Here is a 25962-nt window from a genome sequence, read left to right on the forward strand (position 1 = left end):
TTCTATGTAGAGAATCATGTCATCTGCAAACAGTGAGAGTTTTACTTCTTCTTTTCCAATTTGTATTCCTTTTATTTCTTTTTCTGCTCTTATTGCTGTGGCCAAAACTTCCAAAACTATGTTGAATAGTAGTGGTGAGAGTGGGCACCCTTGTCTTGTTCCAGACTTTAGGGGAAATTCTTTCAATTTTTCACCATTGAAGATAATGTTTGCTGAGGGTTTGTCATCTATAGCTTTTATTATGTTGAGGTATGTTCCTTCTATTCCTGCTTTCTGGAGAGTTTTTATCATAAATGGATGTTGAATTTTGTCAAAGGCGTTCTCTGCATCTATTGAGATAATCATATGGTTTTTATTTTTCAATTTGTTAATGTGGTATATTACATTGATTGAGTTGTGGATATTGAAGAATCCTTGCATTCCTGGGATAAAGCCTACTTGGTCATGATGTATGATCTGTTTAATATGTTGTTGGATTCTGTTTGCTAGAATTTTGTTAAGGATTTTTGCACTTATGTTCATCAATGATATTGGCCTATAGTTATATTTTTTTGTGGCATCTTTGTCAGGTTTTGGTATTAGGATGATGGTGGCCTTATAGAATGAGTTTGGAAGTTTACCTTCCTCTGCAATTTATCTGGAAGAGTTTTAGTAGGCTAGGTGTTAGTTCCCTAAATTTTTGCTAGAATTCAGCTGTGAAGCCGTCTGGTCCTGGGCTTCTGTTTGTTGGAAGATTTCTGATTACAGTTTCAATTTTCATGCTTGTGATAGGTCTATTAAGATTTCTATTTCTTCCTGGTTCAATTTTAGAAAGTTGTACTTTTCTAAAAATTTGTCCATTTCTTCCAAGTTGTCCATTTTATTTGCATATAGTTGCTGATAGTAGTCTCTTATGATCCTTTGTATTTCTGTGTTGTCTGTTGTGATCTCTCCATTTCCATTTCTAATTTTGTTGATTTGATTATTCTCCCTTGTTTCTTGATGAGTCTGCCTAATGGTTTGTCAATTTTATTTATCTTCTCAAGAACCAGCTTTTGGTTTTGTTGATTTTTGTCTCTTTTGTTTCTTTTGCATTTATCTCTGCCATAATTTTTGAGATTTCTTTCCTTCTACTAACCCTGGGATTCATAGTTTCTTCCTTTTCAAGTTGCTTTAGATGTAGATTTAGGTTATTTATTTGACTTTTTTCTTGTTTCTTGAGGTAAGCCTGTATTGCTATGACTGTTCCCCTTAGCACTGCTTTTACAGTGTTCCACAGGTTTTGGGTTGTTGTGTTTTCATTTTCATTCATTTCTATGCATATTTTGATTTCTTCTGTGATTTGTTGGCTATTCAGCAGCATGTTGTTCAGCCTCCATATGTTGGAATTTTTAATAGTTTTTCTCCTGTAATTGAGATCTAATATTACTGCATTGTAGTTAGAAAAGATGCTTGGAATGATTTCAATTTTTTTGAATTTACCAAGCCTAGATTTATGGGCCAGGATGTGATCTATCCTGGAGAAGCTTCTGTGTGCACTTGAGAAAAAGGTGAAATTCATTGTTTTAGGGTGAAATGCCCTATAGGTATTAATTAGGTCTAACTTGTCTATTGTATCATTTAAAGTTTGTGTTTCCTTGTTAATTTTCTGTTTAGTTGATCTATCCATAGGTGTGAGTGGGGTCTTAAAGTCTCCCACTATTACTGTGTTATTGTTAATTTTCCCTTTCACACTTGTTAGCATTTGTCTTACATATTGTGGTGCTCCTATATTGGGTGCATATATATTTATGATTGTTATATATTCTTGTATTGTTCCTTTGATCATTATGTAGTGTCCTTCTTTGTCTCTTTTCACAGCCTTTGATTTAAAGTCTATTTTATCTGATATAAGTATGGCTATTCCTGCTTTCTTTTTGTTTCTATTTGCATGGAATATCTTTTTCCATTCCTTCACTTTCAGTCTGTATGTGTCCCCTGTTTTAAGGTGGGTCTCTTGTAGACAACATATATAGGGGCCTTGTTTTTGTATCCATTCAGCCAGTCTTTGTCTTTTGGTTGGGGCATTCAACCCATTTACATTTAAGGTAATTATTGATAAGTATGATCCATTGCCATTTATTTTACTGTTTTGGGTTCGAGTTTATATACCCTTTCTGTGTTTCCTGTCTAGGGAAGATCCTTTAGCATTTGTTGGAGAGCTGGTTTGGTGGTTCTGAATTCTCTCAGCTTTTGCTTGTCTGTAAAACTTTTGATTTCTCCTTTATATTTGAGTGAGATCCTTGCTGGGTACAGTAATCTGGGCTGTAGGTTATTTTCTTTCATCACTTTAAGTATGTCTTGCCATTATTGAAAGATCAGCTGTTATCCTTATGGGAATCCCCTTGTGTGTTATTTGTTGTTTTTCCCTTGCTGCTTTTAATATTTGTTCTTTGTTAATTTGATTAATATGTTTCTTGGGGTGTTTCTCCTTGGGTTTATCCTGTTTGGGACTCTCTGGGTTTCTTGGACTTGGGTGATTATTTCCTTCCCCATTTTAGGGAAGTTTTCAACTATTATCTCCTCAAGTATTTTTTCATGGTCTGTCTTTTTGTCTTCTTCTTCTAGGACTCCTATGATTCTATGTTGGGGTGTTTAACATTGTCCCAGGGCTCTCTGAGGTTGTCCTCATTTCTTTTAATTCCTTTTTCTGATTCCTCTCTGATTCATTTATTTCTACCATTCTATCTTATACCTCATTTCTGCCTCCATTATTCTCCTGTTGGTTCCCTCCAGAGTGTTTTTTATCTCATTTATTGCATTATTCGTTATATATTGACTCTTTTTTATTTCTTCTAGGTCCTTGTTAAACCTTTTTTGCATCTTCTCGATCCTTGTCTCCAGGTTATTTATCTGTAATTCCAATTTGTTTTCAAGATTTTGAATCATTTTCATTATCATTATTCAGAATTCTTTATCAGGTAGATTCCCTATCTCTTCCTCTTTTGTTTGGTTTGGTCCCTATCTCTTCCTCTTTTGTTTGGTTTAGTGGGCGTTTATCCTGTTCCTTTACCTGCTGGGTATTTCTCTGCCTTTTCATCTTGTTTATATTGCTGTGTTTGAGGTGGCCTTTCTGTACTCTGGCAGTTGGTGGTTCCTCTTTATTGTGGAGGTTCCTTGCTGTGGGTGGGGTTGTACGGGTGGCTTGTCAAGGTTTCCTGGTTAGGGAAGCTTGTGTCGGTGTTCTGGTGGGTGGAGCTGAATGTCTTCTCTCTGGAGTGCAATGAAGTGTCCAGTAATGAGGTTTTAGATGTCAGTGTGTTTGGTGTGACTTGGGCAGCCTGTATATTGAGGCTCAGGATTATATTCCCGTGTTGCTGGAGAATTTGCGTGGTATGTCTCTCTCTGGAGCTTGTTGGCCCTTGGGTGGTGCTTGGTTTCAGTGTAGGTATGAAGGTGTTTGATGCGCTCCTATCAGTTAATGTTCCCTGGAGTCAGGAGTTCTCTTGTGCTCTCAGGATTTGGATTAAGCCTCCTGCCTCTGGTTTTCAGTCTTATTCTTACAGTAGCCTCAAGACTTCTCCATCTATACATCACCAATGATAAAACATCTAGGGTAATGATGAAAAGTTTCTCCACAGTGAGGAACACCTGGAGAGGTACACAGAGTTACATGGAGAAGAGAAGAGGGAGGAGGGAGAAAGAGGTGACCAGGAGGAGAAGAGGGGGAATCAAAAGGGGAGAGAGCAAGTGAGCCAGTAATCACTTTCCTATGTGCTCTCCACAGTCTCGATCCCTCAGAGATGTTCACAGACTTAAACAGAGAAGAGAAGAGTGAGGAAGGAGACAGAGGTGGCCAGGAGGATAAAAGGGGGAATCAAAAGGAGAAAGACAGATCCAGGCAGTAATCAGTTCCCTAAGTGTTCTCCACAGCCCAGAACACACAAAGAGATTCGAGTTGGGTAGAGAAGAAAAGGGGGAGGGGGAAGATAGAGGCGACCTGTTGGAGAAAAAGGAGAGTCAGAAGGGGGAGAGAGCAATCAGGCCAGTGATCTCGCTCCCAAAGTTAAAGACTGGGTTCTTAAAGGTACAAAGTTGATAACAAATACCAAAAAGCAAAGATTAAAAATCTAGACTAGAGGTTAGATTCTCAAAATTACAATATTAAAAAAGTCACAAAAATTATAATATATATATACAAAGTTTGCTTTAAAAATAGGGTCTTTTTTTTCTCAAGGTAATAGTAGGTTATAAAAATGACAATTAAAGCTGTAATGGGGACTTAAAAATCAAAAAAATAAAATAAAATAATTTTTTAAATTAAAAAAATGACAATAGTTAAAATATATCTAAGACTTTCTCTGGAGCTATTGCAGTCAGTGTGGGTTCAGTTCATTCTCAGATAGATCCTTGGTCCAGCTTGTACTTCTCAAGGGCCATAGGCCCTTTCCTATGTAGTCGGTGCTAACTGTAGGATTTTAATTGACTGCACCTGTCACTTCCAGAGCAGTTCCCTCTGTTTATTTTAGCTTCTTCTATTTGCTGGTCTCTTCAGTGTCTAATCTCCGCCCTGACACAAGGGGCGTGATGGTGGTCACTTTTTTTTAGGCTTGCTTATTCAGTCGTGCTTTGGGGAGGGAGGAACACTGCAAACAAATATCACTAGCATGTGCTCATAGTGATTCAGCCACACTGGGTTTGTCCCCGCTCACAGTGTGTGTGCTTTTCCAGTCTGCTCAGACTCTAGGTTGCTCTTCTGGGAACTGTCTGATGCGGGCCCTGGTTTGCATGCACTTCCCAGGTCTAAGCTGCTCAGGTTCAGGTTCTCAGATACTCCACAAAGGTGCAGACTTGGTTGGGCGTGTGTTTTGCTCCCGTCCCAGGTCTGAGCAGCTCAGGTGACTGGGTGCTTGGCGCGCATAGTCTTCCCCAGTTGAAGGCTGTGGCTTATCCCCTCCCCCATCCCAGCCGCTCGGTTTTCTGGGTGTACAATGGGCGTGCCTTCTCAGGTGTGCTGTGTGTCGCTTCTGGGGAGCTAATCTCTGGCTGCGACCCTCCTGGCAGATGTCGACCATCCAGAATCCCAAGAAGTATTGGTTAGCAAAAAAGTCTGCTTGCAGTTTGGTATAGGATGCCTCTCTTGAGCTGTGATTGCACCCTTCTGGCTCTGGCTGCCATCGCCTGCCTTTCTCTGGTGGGGGATGGGCTGGTCCACAGCCAGCTAGCTCTGCTCAGTCCTTTGTTCTGTGAGCATGCCTGGCAGTGTCTTAGGTTAGGGCTTTTCACGGGGTAGCTATCCCACAGTCGGGCAGGTCATGGTGGAGAGGTCTGACAGAATGTGGTCCACTGGAGAAGGGAATGGCAAACCACTTCAGTATTCTTGCCTTGAAAACCCCATGAACAGTATGAAAAGGCAAAATGATAGGATACTGAAAGAGAAACTCCCCAGGTCAGTAGGTGCCCAATATGTTACTGGAGATTAGTAGAGAAATAACTCCAGAAAGAATGAAGGGATGGAGCCAAAGCAAAAACAATACCCAGCTGTGGATGTGACTGGTGATAGAAGCAAGGTCCGATGCTGTAAAGAGCAATATTGCATAGGAACCTGGAATGTCAAGTCCATGAATAAAGGCAAATTGGAAGTGGTCAAACAAGAGATGGCAAGAGTGAATGTCGACATTCTAGGAATCAGCGAACTGAAATGGACTGGAATGGGTGAATTTAACTCAGACGACCATTGTATCTACTACTGCGGGTAGGAATCCCTCAGAAAAAAAGGGAGTAGCCATCATGGTCAACAAAAGAGTCCGAAATGCAGTACTTGGATGCAATCTCAAAAACGACAGAATGATCTCTGTTCATTTCCAAGGCAAACCATTCACTATCACAGTAATCCAAGTCTATGCCCCAACCAGTAATGCTGAAGAAGCTGAAGTTGAACGGTTCTATGAAGACCTACAAGACCTTTTAGAACTAACTCCCAAAAGAGATATCCTTTTCATTATAGGGGACGGGAATGCAAAAGTAGAAAGTCAAGAAACACCTGGAGTATCAGGCAAATTTGGCCTTGGAATACAGAATGAAGCAGGGCAAAGACTAATAGAGTTTTGCCAAGAGAATGCACTGGTCATAGCAAACACCCTCTTCCAACAACACAAGAGAAGACTCTATACATGGACATCACCAGATGGTCAACACCAAAATCAAATTGAGTATATTCTTTGCAGCCAAAGATGGAGAAGTTCTATACAGTCAGCAAAAACAAGACCAGGAGCTGACTGTGGCTCAGATCATGAACTCCTTATTGCCAAATTCAGACGTAAATTGAAGACAGTAGGGAAAACCACTAGACCATTCAGGTATGACCTAAATCAAATCCCTTATGATTATACAGTGGATGTGAGAAATAGATTTAAGGACCTAGATCTGATAGATAGAGTGCCTGATGAACTATGGAATGAGGTTCGTGACACTGTACAGGAGACAGGGATCAAGACCATCCCCATGGAACAGAAATGCAAAAAAGCAAAATGGCTGTCTGGGGAGGCCTTACAAATGGCTATGAAAAGAAGAGAAGTGAAAAGCAAAGGAGAAAAGGGAAGATATAAGCATCTGAATGCAGGGTTCCAAAGAATAGCAAGAAGAGATAAGAAAGCCTTCCTCAGCAATCAATGCAAGGAAATAGAGGAAAACAACAGAATGGGAAAGATTAGAGATCTCTTCAAGAAAAATAGAGATACCAAGGGAACATTTCAAGCAAAGATGAGCTCGATAAAGGACAGAAATGGGATGGACCTAACAGAAGCAGAAGATATTAAGAAGAGGTGGCAAGAATACACAGAAGAACTGTACAAAAAAAGATCTTCATGACCCAAATAATCATCATGGTGTGATCCCTCAACTAGAGCTAGATATCCTGGAATGTGAAGTCAAGTTGGCCTTAGAAAGCATCACTACGAACAAAGCTAGTGGAGGTGATGGAATTCCAGTTGAGCTATTCCAAATCCTGAAAGATCATGCCGTGAAAGTGCTGCATTCAATATGCCAGCAAATTTGGAAAACTCAGCAGTGGCCACAGGACTGGAAAAGGTTAGTTTTCATTCCAATCTCAAAGAAAGGCAATGCCAAAGAATCCTCAAACTACTGCACAATTGTACTCCTCTCACATGCTAGTAAAGTAATGCTCAAAATTCTCCAAGCCAGGCTTCATCAGTACATGAATCATGAACTTCCAGATGTTCAAACTGGTTTTAGAAAAGGCAGAGGAACCAGAGACCAAATTGCCAACATCTGCTAGATCATGGAAAAAGCAAGAGAGTTCCAGAAAAACATCTATTTCTGTTTTATTGACTATGTCAAAGCCTTTGACTGTGTGAATCACAATAAACTGTGAAAATTCTGAAAGAGATGGCAATACCAGATCACCTGATCTGCCTCTTAAGAAACCTGTATGCAGGTCAGGAAGCTGGCATACGAGAGGAAGGGACTCACTGCAAAGGGGTACAAGGAATTTTGGGGGGATGATGAAAATATTCCAATCCATGACTCTGATGATGGTAAGCTACTGCATAACTTTTTAAACTTATTGATTTGTATAATGAAGTGCTGAATTTTATTTTTCATTTAATATTCTTCAATAAAAGTGATTAATATTTAAAAAAAGAAAAAAAAAAAAAAAAAAGAAACCTGTATGCAGGTCAGGAAGCAACAGTTAGAACTGGAAATGAAACAACAGACTGGTTCCAAATAGGAAAAGGAGTACGTCCCAGCTTATTTAACTTATATGCAGAATACATCATGAGAAACACTGGGCTGGAAGAAACACAAGCTGGAATCAAGATTGCTGGGAGAAATATCAATAACCTCAGATATGCAGATCACACCACCGTTATTGCAGAAAATGAAGAGGAACTAAAAAGCCTCTTGATGAAGGTGAAATTGGAGAGTGAAAAAGTTGGCTTAAAACTCAACATTCAGAAAATGAAGATCATGGCATCTGGTCCCATCACTTCATGGGAAATAGATGGGGAAACACTGGAAACAGTGTCAGACTATTTTTTGGGCTCCAAAATCACTGCAGATGGTGACTGCAGACATGAAAATAAAAGATGCTTACTCCCTGGAAGAAAAGTTATGACCAACCTAGATACAATATTGAAAAGCAGAGAAATTACTTTGCTAACAAAGGTCTGTCTACTCAAGGCTATGGTTTTTCCAGTGGTCATGTATGGATGTGAGAGTTGGACTATGAAGAAACTAAGCGCCAAAGAATTGATGCTTTTGAACTGTGGTGTTGGAGAAGACTCTTGAGAGTCCCTTGAACTACAAAAAGGTCAAACAAGTCAGTTCTAAAAGAAATCAGTCCTGAATATTCATTGGAAGGACAGATACTGAAGCTGAAACTCCAATCCTTTGGCCACCTGATGCAAAGAGCCAACTCATTGGAAAAGACCCTGACACTGGGAAAGATTGAAGGCAAAAGGAGAAGGGGGCAGCAGAGGATGAGATGGTTAGATACCATCATTGACTTAATAGACATGAATTTGAGCAAACTGTGGAGACAGTGGAGGACAGGGAAGCCTGGTGTGCTGCAGTCCATGGGGTCAAAGAGAGTTGGACATGACTTATGGACTAATTGACAACAATTCCGTGAAAAACTTTAATACTAACTGGAGATGGGGTTACTCAGTCAAGAAACTTATGTTCAAAAGCTGAACTAAGACATGTCAAAAGGTAAAAATAAATCTGTTTGGAATTAATGAAACGATGCTGAATGTGTCTGCATCCCAGGGTCTTCTTTCTGATCACAGACCCTGTGTCCAGAGTGTCCCCTCAGAGTTTTTCTATTCTGAGTCCAAAGCATATGACCACTTGTGGTTAGGGAGGAGTGGGGAAGGGAGCTGGCATTTACTGAGCAGATGGGTGGTTAGATTTCTCAGAACATGTGATTGTCATTGATGTTGTTCTGAGATGAAGAAACTGAGGCTTAGTGGCTTGTCTGATGGAACTGAGCTGCAGTCTACTGCCTCCAGGTTCTCCATCTGACTCACTCAGCAGGTTGAGCTCTGGCCCATGTTCCTGAGATTTGCTTTGTGAGGGTGCAGGGCACTCAGAGTACCTGCCTGGAGCCCTGCCCATGCTCACTGGGGCCTCGGACCTGGCTACTCACTTCTCTGAAGGGGTTGTGGACGCTGTAGGAAGAGACTGGGGCTGAGTTCCTTGGGGTCTGCATTTAAAATGTAGGGGCAGTTTGAGGGGGTTGCTGTGAAAAAAAAATACTTAAGTTTGGATAGTTTGGGGGGATCTTGGCTAAGAGAATTGTGTGTCTTGAGCTGTTGGATTATTTCCTCTAATTTGGGCCATTTGGACTCTCATCTTTCATTTTCATATTCAGAAAGTTTTTGGTTCAAATGAAACGTTTAATTCCTGGTTGGGATGGAATGTTGCAGAGACATATGGAGGCCACATTAGCATTCATTTTCTGTCTAATGCTATTTGGGAAGAAGTGTCTAGAAAATGCACTCTGGCAAAGGTTACCAAGAGTCTATTAATTTGTTGTTGTTACTATGTACATTATAAATCATAAACAATCACTTAGAAAACTGCCTGAGAAAAATATAAAGAGTTTTAAATGACATAGATTCCTCTTCTCCCATTCCTGTATAGTGATGAAATAGTATTTTAGTTCAGTTAGTTGTTCAGTATTGGTCAGTTGTTTATTATCATCAAATGTGTAAATAATTGATGAGTTTTTTGAGGAAAAAAAAACCTAGCTGTTGGTGCCTCCTTCACTGGACTGGTTTGTAGAATTTTTGAACAGAGCTGGATTCAGGTTTGCTGCTGATGAATTTGAGGACTTAGTCAGATTTATTGATTTATATTGGTACTTAATTTGTATTATGTATTTGGTATTTAAACCATGGATCTTCAACTCCTGTGTTGTCTTTGTCTCATTATGTTTTCAAAATATGTGTTTTCAATTGGAAGCACCCCCATTCATGTTTTTACATACTGTACCTTTTACGTTTGTAGGTGTATTTGCCAAGGCTTGCATGAGAAGATCACAATCTTAGTGACTCATCAGTGGCAGTACCTGAAAGATGCAAGTCAGATTCTGGTATTGGAAAAGGTAAGTAATTTCTAGAAGTCTGTGGAACTTGCTGACACTCAGGTGTGTTGAAGGTCAGGCCTCCCAACCGGTCACTCTCTTTGGATTAATGGTAAATGCCCTCTTCTCCCTCAGTTGTACACTCCCTTCTTCTCAGAGCTGGTGGTATTCTTACACTTGAGGATGAATCCAAAGGCCTGTAGAAATGTCACTATTACACTGTAAGCCACATGAAGCTTAAAGTGTATAGAAGCACAACCACAAGGCTACTGAATCATCACTGTTCTAGTGAAATTGTTAAGGATACTGATGGCAATGTTTTTTAGAACTTTTTGTTTTCCTTTTCCAGGATTTAAGTCAAATTGTATTATTTGTAAATTAGAGATACTAAGACCTGTTTGTAGTCACATGATTGTCATGCAGTTTGCCTGAAGAGCATCTTCCATTAGTACAGGAAGCAAGGTTGGGTAGCCAAGCACCTGGGTCAGAGACACCCTCTCTGCTGGTGTTGCCAGTCGCTGGTCTCCCTGCCCAGGTCTCTATGTGCCCAATACATGTGGGAGCCTGTGCAGCAGGACAAGGCCCTGCCCTCACGGGGCTCCTGTTCTTATGGGGACAGATATGACAAAGAAGGTGACATCCTGGCTGCCTCCCTGAGGAGCTGGCGCCTCACGAGGTCTGAGTGACATGAAGGTGGGGACCATGCTGTCACCTGGGAGGGGGAATCTGAGGCAAGGGGGTCTTAAGGAAGGAGCTGACCTGGCATGTTGGAGGAACATCAGGAAGACCAGCATGTCTGAGGAGAGTGAGCAGGGGGATGTGGAGGGAGCTGGTCTCTGAGCAGTGGGCAGTGAGCCCAGAAGTGAGATGGAAGCCTTGGATGGTCCAGAGCAGAGGAGGATGTGGTCTGATGTGGGATTTAAAAGATTCCTCTGATGGTCACTGGAGAGGTGACAGCAGAAGCAGTTACAAGGCTTAGTAAAGCTGAGAAGACAGAAGTGTGGGCTCAGGCTAGAGTATCAGTTTCTAGCTGCTGTAACAAAGTACTGCAAACTGGGTGACTTCAAACAACAGAAATATATTTTATTTTCTTGAAATATAGTTGATTTACAATATTGTATTAATTTCTGCTGTACAGTGAAGTGATTCAGTTATACATATACATATATTTATTTTTAAATATTCTTTTCCATTATGGTTTATTATAGGATACTGAATATAATTCTTCGTGTGCTACACAGTAGGACCTTGTTGTTTATCCATTCCATATATAACGCTTACATCTGCTAATCCGAAACCTCGTACTCGAAGTCTCCCCAGCTCCCTCCCTGTTGGGAACTATAGGTCTGTTCTCTCTGTCCTAAAAACAACAGAGATTTATTGTCTCCCAGTCTGGAGGCTACAGACCAGGCCACAGCCCTGCTAGTCCAGGTGCTGGCAGGGCTGTGTTCTCCCTGAAGGCTGCAGGAGAGAATCCTTCCTTCCTGCCACTGGTGTGCCCCGGTCTTCCTTGTGTTCTTTGGCTTCCAGCTGCAGTATTGTGGTCTCTGCTTCTGATACCACGTGGCCATTATCCCTTGTTTGTCTGAATCTCTTCTGTTCTCATAAGGACATCAGTCATATTGGATTTAGAGTTACCCTGCTCCAATGTGACCTCATCTTAGCTTGATTGCATCTGCAAAGACCCTGCTTCCAAATAAGGTAAGTTCACAGGTATCATGTTTAGGGCTTGAACACACCTTTTTAAGGGGCCACCATTAAGTGCACAATACCTCACAAGATTGGGAGTGGGTTGGAGATTAGTGAGAATTTTTCAGACTTGGTAATTGTTTGATGTTTCACCCCTTAGTTTGTCTGTGTCTGTGCCTCAGCACCTCTGTTGTTAACCCTTGTCTCTTTCAACAGACACATGGCAAAATCTCTCACTTATCAAATGAATTTCTGTTCTAAGAAAGATGATTAAAACATAGCATCTCTACCTCTCAAAGCAATTCCATGTGTAGACTGTTCTCCACTCCTCCAGGAATGTGGAGCTCAGATTTCTTAAGCTTGAGACCAGTTAACTTCACATGCAAAGCAGATGATGTGCTGTGCTTGGTAACTCAGTCATGTCCAACTCTTTGTTACCCCAGACTCCTCTGTCCATGGGGATTCTCCAGGCAAGAATACTGGAGTGTGTTGCCATTCCATCCTTCAGGGGATCTTCCCATCCCAGGGATTGAACCCAGGTCTTTTGCATTGCAGGCAGATTCTTTACCATCTACGCACCAGAGAAGTCCAAGAATACTGGAGTTGGTAGCCTATCCCTTCTCCAGGGGATACTCCTAACCCAGGGATTGAACCAGGGTCTCCTGCATTGCAGGTGGATTCTTTACCTGCTGAGCTACCAGGGAAGCCCACAGAGCAGGTGATACTAGTATGTAAAACCCTGCATTGGCAGTATTGAGTACAGAATGGTGAGAGGCACAATAACATATTTAGCCAGTCCCTAGATGTTTTGGGGCCCCCTTATTGATTCTTTTGAGAATACCATCCTCAATTTTAGAACAACAATTTGTCCACTAGTGAGCACCTGGATGAGTTGGGGGTCCATCCTTTCTATTTGTCTGATCTCTCTCTCACACCAGAGGGGGGATGGCATGCCCCCTTGTCCCCTTGGAATTGTCAGGGCTTGGCTGCTGAGTGAAATTACTGTCTTTGTACCACTAGTAATTTCCTTGTGCAGCTTACAGATACTAAGTAGAAAGTGGTAATTTCATTAAGTAAGGTGTATGTATTTTGTCTCTCAAGTGGCACAAGACACAATATATCTTGAATAAAATTCTAATTCTTCAGTATCAGATGGTTCCCAAAGGTTTCATAGGGTTTCTTCAGGGGACCACCTCAGGAGATAGGATGAGAGGGGTCAAAGGTAGGGTCATGGGGCACTTTCTTCTACTTGATCTACCTTAACCAGATTCCCTCTTTTGATTGGTTTTGCATCCTGAAATTTTGGCCTCATATTTTGTTTGCCACTGAGTGAATTAGCTGTGTCTTGTTTCATGGGGTTAGAAAACAGTGAAAGCACCTGCATATGGGAGTTCCAAAGAACAGCAACGAGAAATAAGAAAACCTTCCTCAGTGATCAATGCAAAGAAACAGAGGAAAACAATAGAATGGGGAAGACTAAGGATCTCTTCAAGAAAATTAAAGATACCAAGGGAACATTTCATGCAGAGATGGGCACAATAAATGACAGAAATGGTATGTACCGAACAGAAGCAGAAGATATTAAGAAGAGATGGCAAGAGTACACAGAAGAACTGTAGAAAAAAGATCTTAATGATTCAGATAACCACAATGGTGTGATCACTCACCTAGAGACAGACAGACTGGAGTGTGAAGTCAAGTGGGCCTTAGAAAGCCTCACTATATAAAAAAAAATAAAATAAAAAAATTAAAAAACAAAACAAAAAAAGAGAAAGCCTCACTATGAACAAAGCTAGTGGCAGTGATGGAATTCCAGGTGAGCTGTTTTAAACCTTAAAAGATGATGTTGTGAAAGTGCTGCACTCAATATGCCAGGAAATTTGGAAAACTCAGCAGTGGCCACAGGACTGGAAAGGGTCAGTTATCATTCCAATTCCAAAGAAAGGCAATGCAAAGAATATTCAAACTACCACACAATTGCACTTATCTCACACTCTAGCAAAGTAATGCTCAAAATTCTCCAAGCTAGGCTTCAACAGTACATGAACTGAGAACTTTCAGATGTTCATGTTGTATTTAGAAAAGGCAGAGGAACCAGAGATCAAATTGCCAACATCCATTGGATCATTGAAAAAGCAAGAGAGTTCCAGAAAAACATTTACTTCTGTTTTATTGACTACGCTAAAGCCTTTGTCTGTGTAGATCACAACAAACTGTGGAAAATTCTTCAAGAGATGGAAATACCAGACCACCTGACCTGCCTCCTGAGAAATCTGTATGCAGGTCAAGAAGAAACAGTTAGAACCAGACACGGAACAGAAGACTGATTCCAAATGAGGAATGGAGCATGTCAAGACTTTATATTGTCACCTTATATATTTAACTTCTATGCAGAGTACATCATGTTAAATACTGGGCTGGATGAAGCACAAGCTGGAATCAAGATTGCCAGGAGATTATCAATAACTTCAGATATGCAGATAGCATCACCCATAAGGCAGAAAGCAAAGAAGAACTAAAGAGACAGTCTCTTGATGAAAGTGAAAGAGGAGAGTGAACAATCTGGCTTAAAACTCAACATTCAAAAAATGAAGATCATGGCATCTGATCCCATCACTTTATGGCAAATAGACAGGGAAACAAAGGAAACAGTGACAGACTTTATATTTTTTGGCTCCAAAATCACTGCAGATGGTGATTGCAGCCATGAAATTAAAAGATGCTTGCTCTTTGGAAGAAAAGCTATGACCAACCTAGATAGCATTTTAAAAAGCAGAGACATTACTTTGCCAACAAATGTCCATCTAGTCAAAGCTATGGTTTTTCCATTAGTCATGTATGGATGTGAGAGTTGGATCATAAAGAAAGCTGAGCACGGAAGAATTGATGCTTTTGAACTATGGTGTTAGAGAAGACTCTTGAGAGTCCTTTGAACCACAAGGAGATCCAACCAGTCAATCCTCAAGGAAATCAGTCCTGAATGTTCATTGGAAGGAATGATGCTGAAGCTGAAGCTCCAGTATTTTGGCCTCCGGATATGAAGAACTGACTCATTGGAAAAGGCCCTGATTCTGATAAAGATTGAAGGCGGGAAGAGAAGGTGACAACAGAGGATGCAATGGTTGGATGGCATCACTGACTCAGTGGACATGAGTTTGAGTAAACTCCAGGAGTTGGTGATGGACAGGGAGGCCTGGTGTCCTGCAGTCCATGGGGTCTCAGAGAGTCAGACACGACCAAGCAACTGAACTGAATTGAACTGGAGGGAGGGAAACTGAAGTAAAATATCATGTATTTTCAAAAAACTTGATTAGATTGGCAGTAGCTTAAGCAGTTACCTGATCTGAGGAGGCCTGGTTATCTGCTTGTGATTGGTTGTTTTTAAGTTTTCCTCTCAAATTTGAGCGCACTGATTCTGGGTTAGGTTTTGGTTTGCTGCCAAGGCTTTACAACCACTCTAGTGTCATGGCCTTCTTTTTTAATGACTTGAACAGAAAGAATATTAAATTTGCAGTTGGGAACTTCCTGAGTTTGTGGGGAAGTTATAAAGACAGTGAAGACACAGATAATGGATTCTCTGTCCAGAGCTACTTTTTACAGGTCTTGTCCCAGCTGAACACATGCTTCTGTGATAGTAACATGGTCAGCAAAGATTTGATGAATGACTCTTACCTATGCAGATGTGCTTGTGCCCATCTCTGTGTCAGTCTCAAATTTGTTTCCTGGAATATCTTTTCCAATTGACTTTTTAAAAATTCTGCTTGTCACATGAAATTTATCTGAATTGTCTAAAAAAACTCTTTTGATACTTCTACTGGCGTCTATAGTTTTTGCTTCCCTAAGTGCCCACAGTAGTTATCTCAATGGCCTCCATTTTTAACACATGAGCACACATTTCTTTCATATCTGCCCGCACCTTACACAGTATTTGGTTTGGCAGAGGACAGAAGGCTTGTACTGAAATAGATTTGTGAACTATAATTCCAGACCTAAAAAATATTTTCTTAAAAAAGTTATAGTTTAATACCAGTTAACTTTTCTTGATTAGTATTTAGATTAGTATTATCTAATGCAAGTACATTCATCTCAAGTTTAAAATTTTTATTTTAGGGTGAAATGGTGCAAAAAGGGACTTATGCTGAGTTACTGAAATCTGGGATAGATTTTGCTTCCCTTTTAAAGAAGGAGAATGAGGAGGCTGAACCATCTCCAGTTCCTGAATCTCCCACTATGAGGACTCAGACCTCTTCCGAGTCTTCAGTTCAGTCTCAACAGTCTTCCACACCCTTGTTGAAAGATGCAGCTGCAGAAGACCAAGATGTGAGTTTCTCATTCTGCAACATCCCGGTCTGTCTGCTTTTGATGGCCGTTCAGTCTTCTCCTCTCATGACATCTTGTCTCAAAGTAAAAAAGTTTTCAGGGCCTTATTCCATGGAATTGGTAGAATTAAATTGCTCTCTGACCAGGGTTCTCCTCTGGGTATAGGATGATGAATCTTATCAAGATCAGTAGTGGGTACACTGCTATGAATTTCTGGGTGTATGTTTATAATGGCTCCCAGCTTCCCTTTTACATCCAGAGGCTTACTATGAAGACCCTCTCCTATCAAATCCTGCTATGACCACATTAAATCAGCTATTTTTTCCTACATATTGGAATGTTCTGGCACTGCAGATGACTGATTGTCATATTCTGTCTTGGTGTCAGAAGGTTTGTGATAGACCAGAGATAACGTGTGCTAAGGACCTGACACACAGCAGACACTGATTAGTCTCTCACATTCCACACTCAGGAATCACTGAAATTCAGGAACCACATAGATTCAGATCATATGCTGTCCTCCTGCTATCCAAACTACCTTACTCCAACTTATTGTGTGAACTCAGCTTATTGTATTTGAATAGTATTTTGAGGCCCAGCTATGTTTTATGTTTTCATCATTGAATGACACAAGTCATCTAGAGGGATACATTAGCTACATATCATTTTGTGTGTTATTTTGGAACAAACTTCTGCATTCATATTTGAATTGGATATGTTTTGCATGTGCTGAAAGTCATAATATCCTACTTTTATTCTTTAGTCATATAATTTATTTTTTAATTGGAGTATAACTGCTTTACAATGTTGTGTTGCTTTCCACTGTGCAATGAGGTGAATCTGCTCTATGTATACATATATCCCCTCCCTCTTGGACTCCCTTTCCCCCCTACACCCCTGTCCCAAACATCTAGATCATCACAGAGCACTGCTACTTTAAGCAAAGCCACACAACTATGAATAACCTTGTGCAAATGATATTCCCTTATTTCTTTTTTTTCTATTTCCTTATTTCTAATAGATAACTAGAAGTAGTATGGCTGGGTCCAAGAGCCAATGCATATATGGTTTGGTTAGATATTTTCATACCTTCTCCATAGGAGATGGACCATCTTGCACTCCTACCAGCATGTGAGGTGTGTCTGTTTTCACCACAGAATTGCAATTTAGGGCATTGTTGAACTTTTGTAGTTTTGTAGTTCATTATTTAAAATTTTGTCTTTCACTACCATTTTTCCCTCCAAGACTGAGAATATACAGCATACACTATCTGAGGCGAGACGTTTAGAAGGAAAAGTTGGTTTTAAGACCTACAAGAATTACTTCAGAGCTGGTGCTCACTGGTCTGTCATCATTTTCCTTATTCTAGTAAACATAGCAGCTCAGGTAAGTAAGGAAATTTGTTTTGGTGTGTTCCCTTAGCTTGATATGCACATACTATTTATACTGTACCTATATTTAATTATTATTATGTTTCTGAAGAGATTTATTAAAAAAAAAAAAACTGGCTCATGAAGCTGTGGGATCTACCTGGGTGAATCTGAAAGCAGAAGAGCAGGCCTGCAGGCTGGAACCTCAGGCAGGAGCTGCAGTCTTAAGGCAGAATTTCTTCCTCCTCCAGGAAGCTTCAGGTTGTGCTCTTACAGCCTTCGACTGACTGGATGAGGCCCACCACATTGTTGATGGTTATTTTTACTTAAGGTGACTAATTATAGATATGAACCACAATCCACAAAATATACCTTCACATTAATATCTACAGGAGTGTTTGATTAAGTGACCAGAGACTAGAATGGCCAAGATGACACAGAAAACTGACCATCACAGTACTGTAAAGAGTCTTCCTTCAAAACACTGAGCATTTACACTCCTACTTTTTTTTTTGACATGTACTTGGATTTGCACTCAAATATGCTATCTTTGGGTAACAAAATAAGTGAGGCTTATTGGTGTGTGTTTGTGACAGAGTCTAGGAAAAAAAAAAAAAGAATGCCTTTTAGAGATATTAAAATATAACATACCCTCCCCTGACCTCTCATCATCTGGGATGTGGGGCTTGACACAGACCTGAGTCGGAAGGACCATCTCCCTGTTCTCAAACCTTTCCGTCCCCCATCCTAGTGAGTGGGGTGTGAGGGCTCAGTAATGTCAGTGTGTGAGTGACTGTTGTTTCCTGCTCTAGGTTGCCTATATCTTGCAAGATTGGTGGCTTTTAAACTGGTGAGTGATTCCTGCTCTGGTCCAAAGTACTGTGAAGTCTACACAGAGCCTCACTTTCCCACAGGGTCAGGGGGAGGGGTGGGGATTGTTCAGCCTCCTCTTCTGACCCTCATGTAGTTTCCCTGAAGAAAAATCATAGTTCCTGCTGGACTGTGACCCTCCCATGGTCTCTCTCCATGTCTCACTCTCAGAAGCTTCCTCACAGACATTTTTGAGAATTGAAAGCTGTGATTCAAGTGGTATCTCTATAAGGTAGAGAGACATAGGGCCCTTAGAGCTGGGAACCATTTTCTAGCATTAAATTCATCTCCTAAATCAAGGTTAATTTTTTTTTTCTGGTATATATGTATATTCTATCTATAGCATAATATTTTTTTCTTCCCTGTTCCATAGGGCAAATGAACAGGATACTCTTAATATCACGGCACATGAAAAAGGAAATATAACAGAGATGATTGATCTGGACTGGTACTTAGGAATTTTTTCAGGTAAAGCCGAATCATCTGGTCTATTATACTAGAGTTTGAGGTGCTTACAAGGAGCCTGTGTGAGCAACTAGGGCTTCCAGGAGAAATTCAGAAATACATCAACAAATAAGAGTCTGACTCGTATTTACTCTATTAATTAATTGGAATAATTATTTAAAAAATCTACTAGAAGAAGATGAATGAAGACTCTTAATTTGCTCTGTATTGGATTTTGGAAGTTAAACTAGAATTGAACATCCAGAAAATCAGCCACTGGAAACGTGCTACTGTCTATTCTGATAGGTTGCTTTATCTAAATCTTATTATATGGATGGACAAGGGGATTAGAAATGGATCCCCACCCAGTGGTTTGAATTTTTCCAGTTCTGTCTGAATAAACCCTGTCTTTTATTGAACTTAGATGAATTCCTCTGGCAGCAAGGGCCCCCAAGCAAAAGCACTATTTTCTTGCAGGTATGCAAACTCCCCTTTGCCACACTGCTCATCTCATGGGCTTCACCAATTACTTAAGAGAGAAGCTAAGTAGGGAGAAATCCAGTGTCTGGGAATTAATTAGGATTCCTTCTCTTTCTTACCTTGAGATCACAATGTTATTGCACCTCCAATTGTATGATTAATTTAACATCTGGCTTGCCAGACTAATATTAATTAATATGGCTCTGTTTTCACAAGAGTGCCTAAAATATGTGTAGCATTGCATACTTTCAAAAGGAAATCCTCATCTAAAATTTTAAATTATTTGCACAAGAAACATGCATACTAACTTTCTGCAAAGATACAGTGAATTAGATCTTTGTAAGAACTCACTCATTGAAATTTGGTATTTCTTTTGTTGATCACTTGCTAAGAAACCTAAATCCGTTAGTTGTTTACCTTCTGAATTGGTGGACTGTGGGGGCTTAAAGGAAGAAGGAAAAGATTCTGTTGTATATTCATTTAGGATAGTCAGCTAAGGCAGATACCTGTTGATGGAATTCAGGCATTCGAACAGCTTCCAGAGTTGGAATAACAGTGATGTGAAAAGCTGAAGGAGAAAAAATACTTGATGGAATATTTATAACAGAAGTTATTTCCAGTTTCCTTAGTATCATGGGTTCAAGAGATGTTTGGAGGGCTATTTTAATTTTTATATGCATAGTAAACACTTATTTATGTCATAAATAAAACAAATTTCAATAATTATGTGCATTTACAAATGCTTTTTGTTTCTATAAAACAATGAGAATAGATGCTCTTTTAGGTTAATTATCTTGTGTTAAGATATAATTTGTATTTTCTTGCAATTCAACTATTTAAGACATTTTCTACTTGTAACTTAGTATGGTATTTTCCTATTTTTAAAGCTACTGGGTATTTTGTACAATGAAGTGAAATAATTTCTCCTGTTTCCCGTTAATTCACATGCTGGTACCAAAGCATACCACAATTTCACATTATGGAAAATTTTGTAAATAGATTTGAAACATGGAGAAAGAACGATTAACTACTTTTTATAATTAATTTTTCTGCTGAGTTTTTATTCAGTTCAGTTCAGTTCAGTAGCTCAGTCGTGTCGGACTCCTTGCGACCCCATGAATTGCAGCATGCCAGGCCTCCCTGTCCATCACCAACTCCTGGAGTTCACCCAAACTCATGTCCATCGATTCGGTGATGGCATCCAGCCATCTCATCCTCTGTTGTCCCCTTCTCCTCCTGCCCCTAATCCCTCCCAGCATCAGAGTCTTTTCCAATGAATCAACTCTTCACATGAGGTGGCCAAAGTATTGGAGTTTCAACTTTACAATCAGTCCTTCCAAAGAACACCCAGGACTGATCTCCTTCAGAATGGACTGGTTGGATCTCCTTGCAGTCCAAGGGACTCTCAAGAGACTTCTCCAACACCACAGTTCAAAAGCATCAATTCTTCGATGCTCAGCTTTCTTCACAGTCCAACTCTCACATCCATACATAACTACTGGAAAAACCATAGCCTTGACTAGATAGACCTTAGTTGGAAAAGTAATGTCTCTGCTTTTGAATAGTTTTTATTAGAACTTGCAGATTGAGTTTGGAAAGCCTAGAATGAAATTGTAGTTTACACTTCACTTTTTCTTCACATGTGGTTTCTGTTTAATGAAAGTAAAATACTGATTTTCATATTCTTTTTAATGTCTCTTGTGAATGCATTAAACTCTTACAGAATCCATTCTATATATGTATCTAAACTTATTTATTTCAAATTCTATATATAAAATTTATATGTAAATTCTTTTTATAGTGGAAAATACATAATATCTTTATAAACTGCTTGCTGTACTTCAGTATCGTTGAAGAAAAGACAGAGATTTTATGTTATGAGTGACATTTCTTTATTTCAGGTTTAACTGCATCTAGTCTCCTTTTTGGTGTCACAAGATCTCTCTTGGCATTGTACATCCTTGTTAATTCTTCACAAACTTTGCACAACAAAATGTTGAAGTCCATTTTGAGAGTTCCGGTATTGTTCTTTGATAGAAATCCAGCGGGTAAGTCAGACACCAGTTTTCTCAGTAAATATATCTTAACACATTTAGTGCTTTGCCATGTTCTGGTATTTGAAAATGGAAGAGATGCTTGGAAGAAATCACTGTGTGTGTCGATTCATTTTCTACAAAAATCTTCACTGATATATTTCCTCTTACTAGAGAAAATTTGAATATAGGCGCATATAAGCTTTTCATTTATGTGTGTGGGGGAAGGTAAATCAGTGTTCACTTAGCAGAATGATTTAGAAATCCATTTGTTGTATGGCTTATGAAACACCATATATTTGTTTTAAAAATGTATTTATTTTAATTGGAGGGTAATTAATTTATAATATTGTGGTGGTCTTGCCATACATCATCATGAATCAGCCATGGGTGCACAATTGTCCCTTCATCCTGAACCCTCCTCCCACCTCCCTCTCCACCTCATCCCCCAGGATTGTCCCAGAGTACCAGCTTGAGTGCCCTGCTTCATTCATTGAACTTGCATTGGTCATCTATTTTACATATGGTAATATACATGTTTCAATTCTATTTTCTCAGATCATCCCACCCTTGCCTACTCCCACATAGTCCAAAAGCCTGTTCTTTACAGGCTCTGTGTCTCTTTTGCTGCCTTGCATATAGGATCGTCATTACCGTCTTTCTAAATTCCATATATATGCGTTAATATTCTGTATTAGTGTTTGTCCTTCTGACTTACTTCACTCTGTATAATAGACTCCAGTTTCATCCACCTCATTTGAACTTACTAAAATGATTTTTTTTCGAGCTGAGTAATATTCCATTGTGTATATGTATCATAACTTCCTTATCCATTTGTCTGTTGATGAACATCTAGGTTGCTTTCATGTCCTAGGTATTGTAAACAGTGCTGTAAAGGACATTGAGGTGCATGTGTCTCTTTCAATTCTGGTTTCCTCAGTGTTTATGCCTAGCAGTGGGATTGTTGGGTCATATGGCAATTCTATAGCCAGTTTTTTAAGGAATCTCCACACCATTTTCCATAGTGGCTGTACTAGTTAGTGTTTCCACCAACAGTGTAGGAGGGAAATACCCTATATTTGATGTAAACATATTTAAATGTCCTAGACTAGTTGCTAAAACATGGACTCTTAAATAGCATTAAGTTAGGTTGTCCCATATGAAGAACCTTCTTACAAGTAATCTCCCTATAGGACACAGGCTATATATTTCTTTCTTTCATTGCCCTTTCATTCCTGGAATCACACAGCTCTGGCATGTTCTCCAGCTATGAGGTTTTCCTAATAAGGTAATGACTTCAAATTACATATAAGAGGCTTTGTATTATCTAACAGGTGAATCTTCAATAGTAAGTTTCGAATATGAGTGTCCCTGGAGGTTTACCAGTGGTTGATGCCTCCACCTTGAGGCCTTTCACCTGTCTTTGGAAGGTATCCTCCTAACTTGGGTTTCTATGAAGAGTTAGTTCATCAGTTAATTGGACACGTTCAGTCTGCCAGTTAATTAGACTTGTGCTGAGGCCCAGGGCAGCTTTGTTTTTGCAGGTGATGATTGACAGGACCTACTGAGGTACAGAGGTGGGCTGGAGGGAGGATGGAAGTAGTCTTGGACTGGCCATCAACTAGTCGTGTGATGAAGCCCAAAGCAAGTGCATACTACTTGAGCAGCCAAATATCAAGGCATGATATTATCATGATATAAGTATGGACTGTGGAGCCACCTTCCTAGGTTCAGTCCCAGTGCTAGTTCCTAATTGTGATAGCTGATTGTAGTTATGTTAATACTTATGTGTTAATTTCTCTGTGTCATAGTTTTCTCACCTGTAAAATAGAGATGCTGTTCATATCTACCATGTCACAATAACATGAAAATTAAACAGGTTAATATATTCAGAGGGCTTAGCACATGGTTAGTGCCTAATGAACCTTAGTGATGATGATGACATCATCACAAAGTCTGGGAACTTTGTCTTCTGTGGGATGGGAATAATGGCTGCCCTCCTTGTTTCATAAGACTTTTGTGAGAATTAAATAAGACTGTTTAGGGTAGTATCCTGTGAAAATTTATTCAGCACTTGTTTAGTTCAGGCACTGGATAAAACACAGGATAATAACCTGCAAAAGCCCACACAAATCTCATCTTACTATGAAACTGTAGAGAGAAAGTGATTGGAGAAGTCTATGCTATTATGGCTGTGAAGTTGTTCCACTTTGTCAGTTAATGCAAAAACTACAGTCATAAAGTTTGAAGCATTAAGTGGGACTGGATTTATTTCATCACAGCTTCTGAGTGCTCATGACCACAGTTAACCAGGTTCTTCATGTTCAAGACCTGTAGGCTTCTCCACATGCTGATTCATTTATTTTTCAAGGATTTGGGACCAAGTTTAAATTTTTGAGGTTGCTTATCTTAGAGCAGCCGGCACACTCGTGTTTATCTTGCTTCCTTTTCCTTGTATCTCTCAGCACGACTTCATTGTTTCAAGAAAATAGAAGTCCAGATAAGTACTGCAAAGACAGGCCTAGTTTGCTCAAAAGGTTTAGGGGCAGAAAATTATTTATTTTCTCTTTTAATGATGTGTTAAATTAAACTCCTGTTTATAGTTTATTTTCAAAGTAGAATTTGTAATAAATTGTTTGTGGTGGGCTTTCTTTCTTGTATGTGATGGCATGAAGAGCAAACCACATATAGTGATTCTTTGGAACTTCTTTGGAAGTTCATAGATCCAGACTATTCAAGCTTCCAAGTTCTGTTGTCTGTCAATCAAGGAACTGAAACTGTTAAACAACGAATACATTTCCCTGGGGTTTATTTATGCTTTAAAGAAGTTTTGTGGGTTAAATATTTGATATCTGATAGTAGCTTTACCTCACAAACTTAGGCCTTTATGAAGTAAAGAGGAGGAATTATTTTTCACAGAGCTAGAACAAATAATTTCACAATTTTTATGGAAATACAAAAAACCTCAAATAGCCAAAGCGATCTTGAGAAAGAAGAATGGAACTGGAGGAATCAACCTACCTGACTTCAGGCTCTACTACAAAGCCACAGTTATCAAGACAGTATGGTACTGGCACAAAGACAGAAATATAGATCAATGGAACAAAATAGAAAGCCCAGAGATAAATCCACGCACATATGGACACCTTATCTTTGACAAAGGAGGCAAGAATATACAATGGATTAAAGACAATCTCTTTAACAAGTGGTGCTGGGAAAACTGGTCAACCACTTGTAAAAGAATGAAACTAGAACACTTTCTAACACCATACACAAAAATAAACTCAAAATGGATTAAAGATCTAAACATAAGACCAGAAACTATAAAACTCCTAGAGGAGAACATAGGCAAAACACTCTCTGACATACATCACAGCAGGATCCTCTATGATCCACCTCCCAGAATATTGGAAATAAAAGCAAAAATAAACAAATGGGACCTAATTAACCTTAAAAGCTTCTGCACATCAAAGGAAACTATCAGCAAGGTGAAAAGACAGCCTTCAGAATGGGAGAAAATAATAGCAAATGAAGCAACTGACAAACAACTAATCTCAAAAATATACAAGCAACTCCTACAGCTCAACTCCAGAAAAATAAATGACCCAATCAAAAAATGGGCCAAAGAACTAAATAGACATTTCTCCAAAGAAGACATACAGATGGCTAACAAACACATGAAAAGATGCTCAACATCAGTAATTATCAGAGAAATGCAAATCAAAACCACTATGAGGTACCATTTCACACCAGTCAGAATGGCTGCGATCCAAAAGTCTACAAATAATAAATGCTGGAGAGGATGTGGAGAAAAGGCAACCCTCTTACAATGTTGGTGGGAATGCAAACTAGTACAGCCTCTATGGAGAACAGTGTGGAGATTCCTTAAAAAACTGGAAATAGAACTGCCTTATGATCCAGCAATCCCACTGCTGGGCATACACACTGAGGAAACCAGAAGGGAAAGAGACACATGTACCCCAGTGTTCATCGCAGCAATGTTTATAATAGCCAGGACATGGAAGCAACCTAGATGTCCATCAGCAGATGAATGGATAAGAAAGCTATGGTACATATACACAATGGAGTATTACTCAGCCATTAAAAAGAATTCATTTGAATCAGTTCTAATGAGGTGGATGAAACTGGAGCCTATTACACAGAGTGAAGTAAGCCAGAAGGAAAAACACCAATACAGTATACTAATGCATATATATGGAATTTAGAAAGATGATAACAATAACTCTGTGTACGAGACAGCAACAGAGACACTGATGTATAGAACAGTCTTATGGACTCTGTGGGAGAGGGAGAGGATGGGAAGATTTGGGAGAATGACATTGAAACATGTAAAATATCATGTATGAAACGAGATGCCAGTCTAGGTTCGATGCACGATACTGGATGCTTGGGGCTAGTGCACTGGGACGGCCCAGAGGGATGGTATGGGGAGGGAGGAGGGAGGAGGGTTCAGGATGGGGAACACATGTATACCTGTGATGGATTCATTTTGATATTTGGCAAAACTAATATAATTATGTAAAGTTTAAAAATAAAATAAAATAAATTTCTAAAATAAATAAATAAATAAATCACAAATAGATCCACTAGTCAATTGTTAAAATCAATAAATGATAAACTAGTACTTTAAAAAAAAATCAGACATTTAAAATCTATTATTGGACAGAGA

At 39.5% G+C, this 25962-nt stretch overlaps 1 protein-coding gene across 1 annotated transcript in view; it reads left to right on the forward strand.

The window, feature by feature from the left end:
• The window catches only part of LOC147361869 (ATP-binding cassette sub-family C member 4-like), a 368491-nt gene that overhangs the window by 198631 nt on the left and 143898 nt on the right, over positions 1-25962 (forward strand). Inside the window, exons 14-19 of the mRNA XM_086328626.1 lie at positions 9991-10087; positions 15866-16075; positions 17321-17461; positions 18258-18295; positions 18689-18783; positions 21141-21287. Coding sequence (XP_086184752.1) covers positions 9991-10087; positions 15866-16075; positions 17321-17461; positions 18258-18295; positions 18689-18783; positions 21141-21287 — 728 coding nt within the window. The remainder of the gene's footprint in view (positions 1-9990; positions 10088-15865; positions 16076-17320; positions 17462-18257; positions 18296-18688; positions 18784-21140; positions 21288-25962) is intronic.

Source organism: Bos grunniens, chromosome 12, assembly GCF_055505025.1.
Source record: "Bos grunniens cultivar Pamir isolate PY7600 chromosome 12, Bosgru_T2T1.0, whole genome shotgun sequence".
Taxonomy (NCBI): domain Eukaryota; kingdom Metazoa; phylum Chordata; class Mammalia; order Artiodactyla; family Bovidae; genus Bos; species Bos grunniens.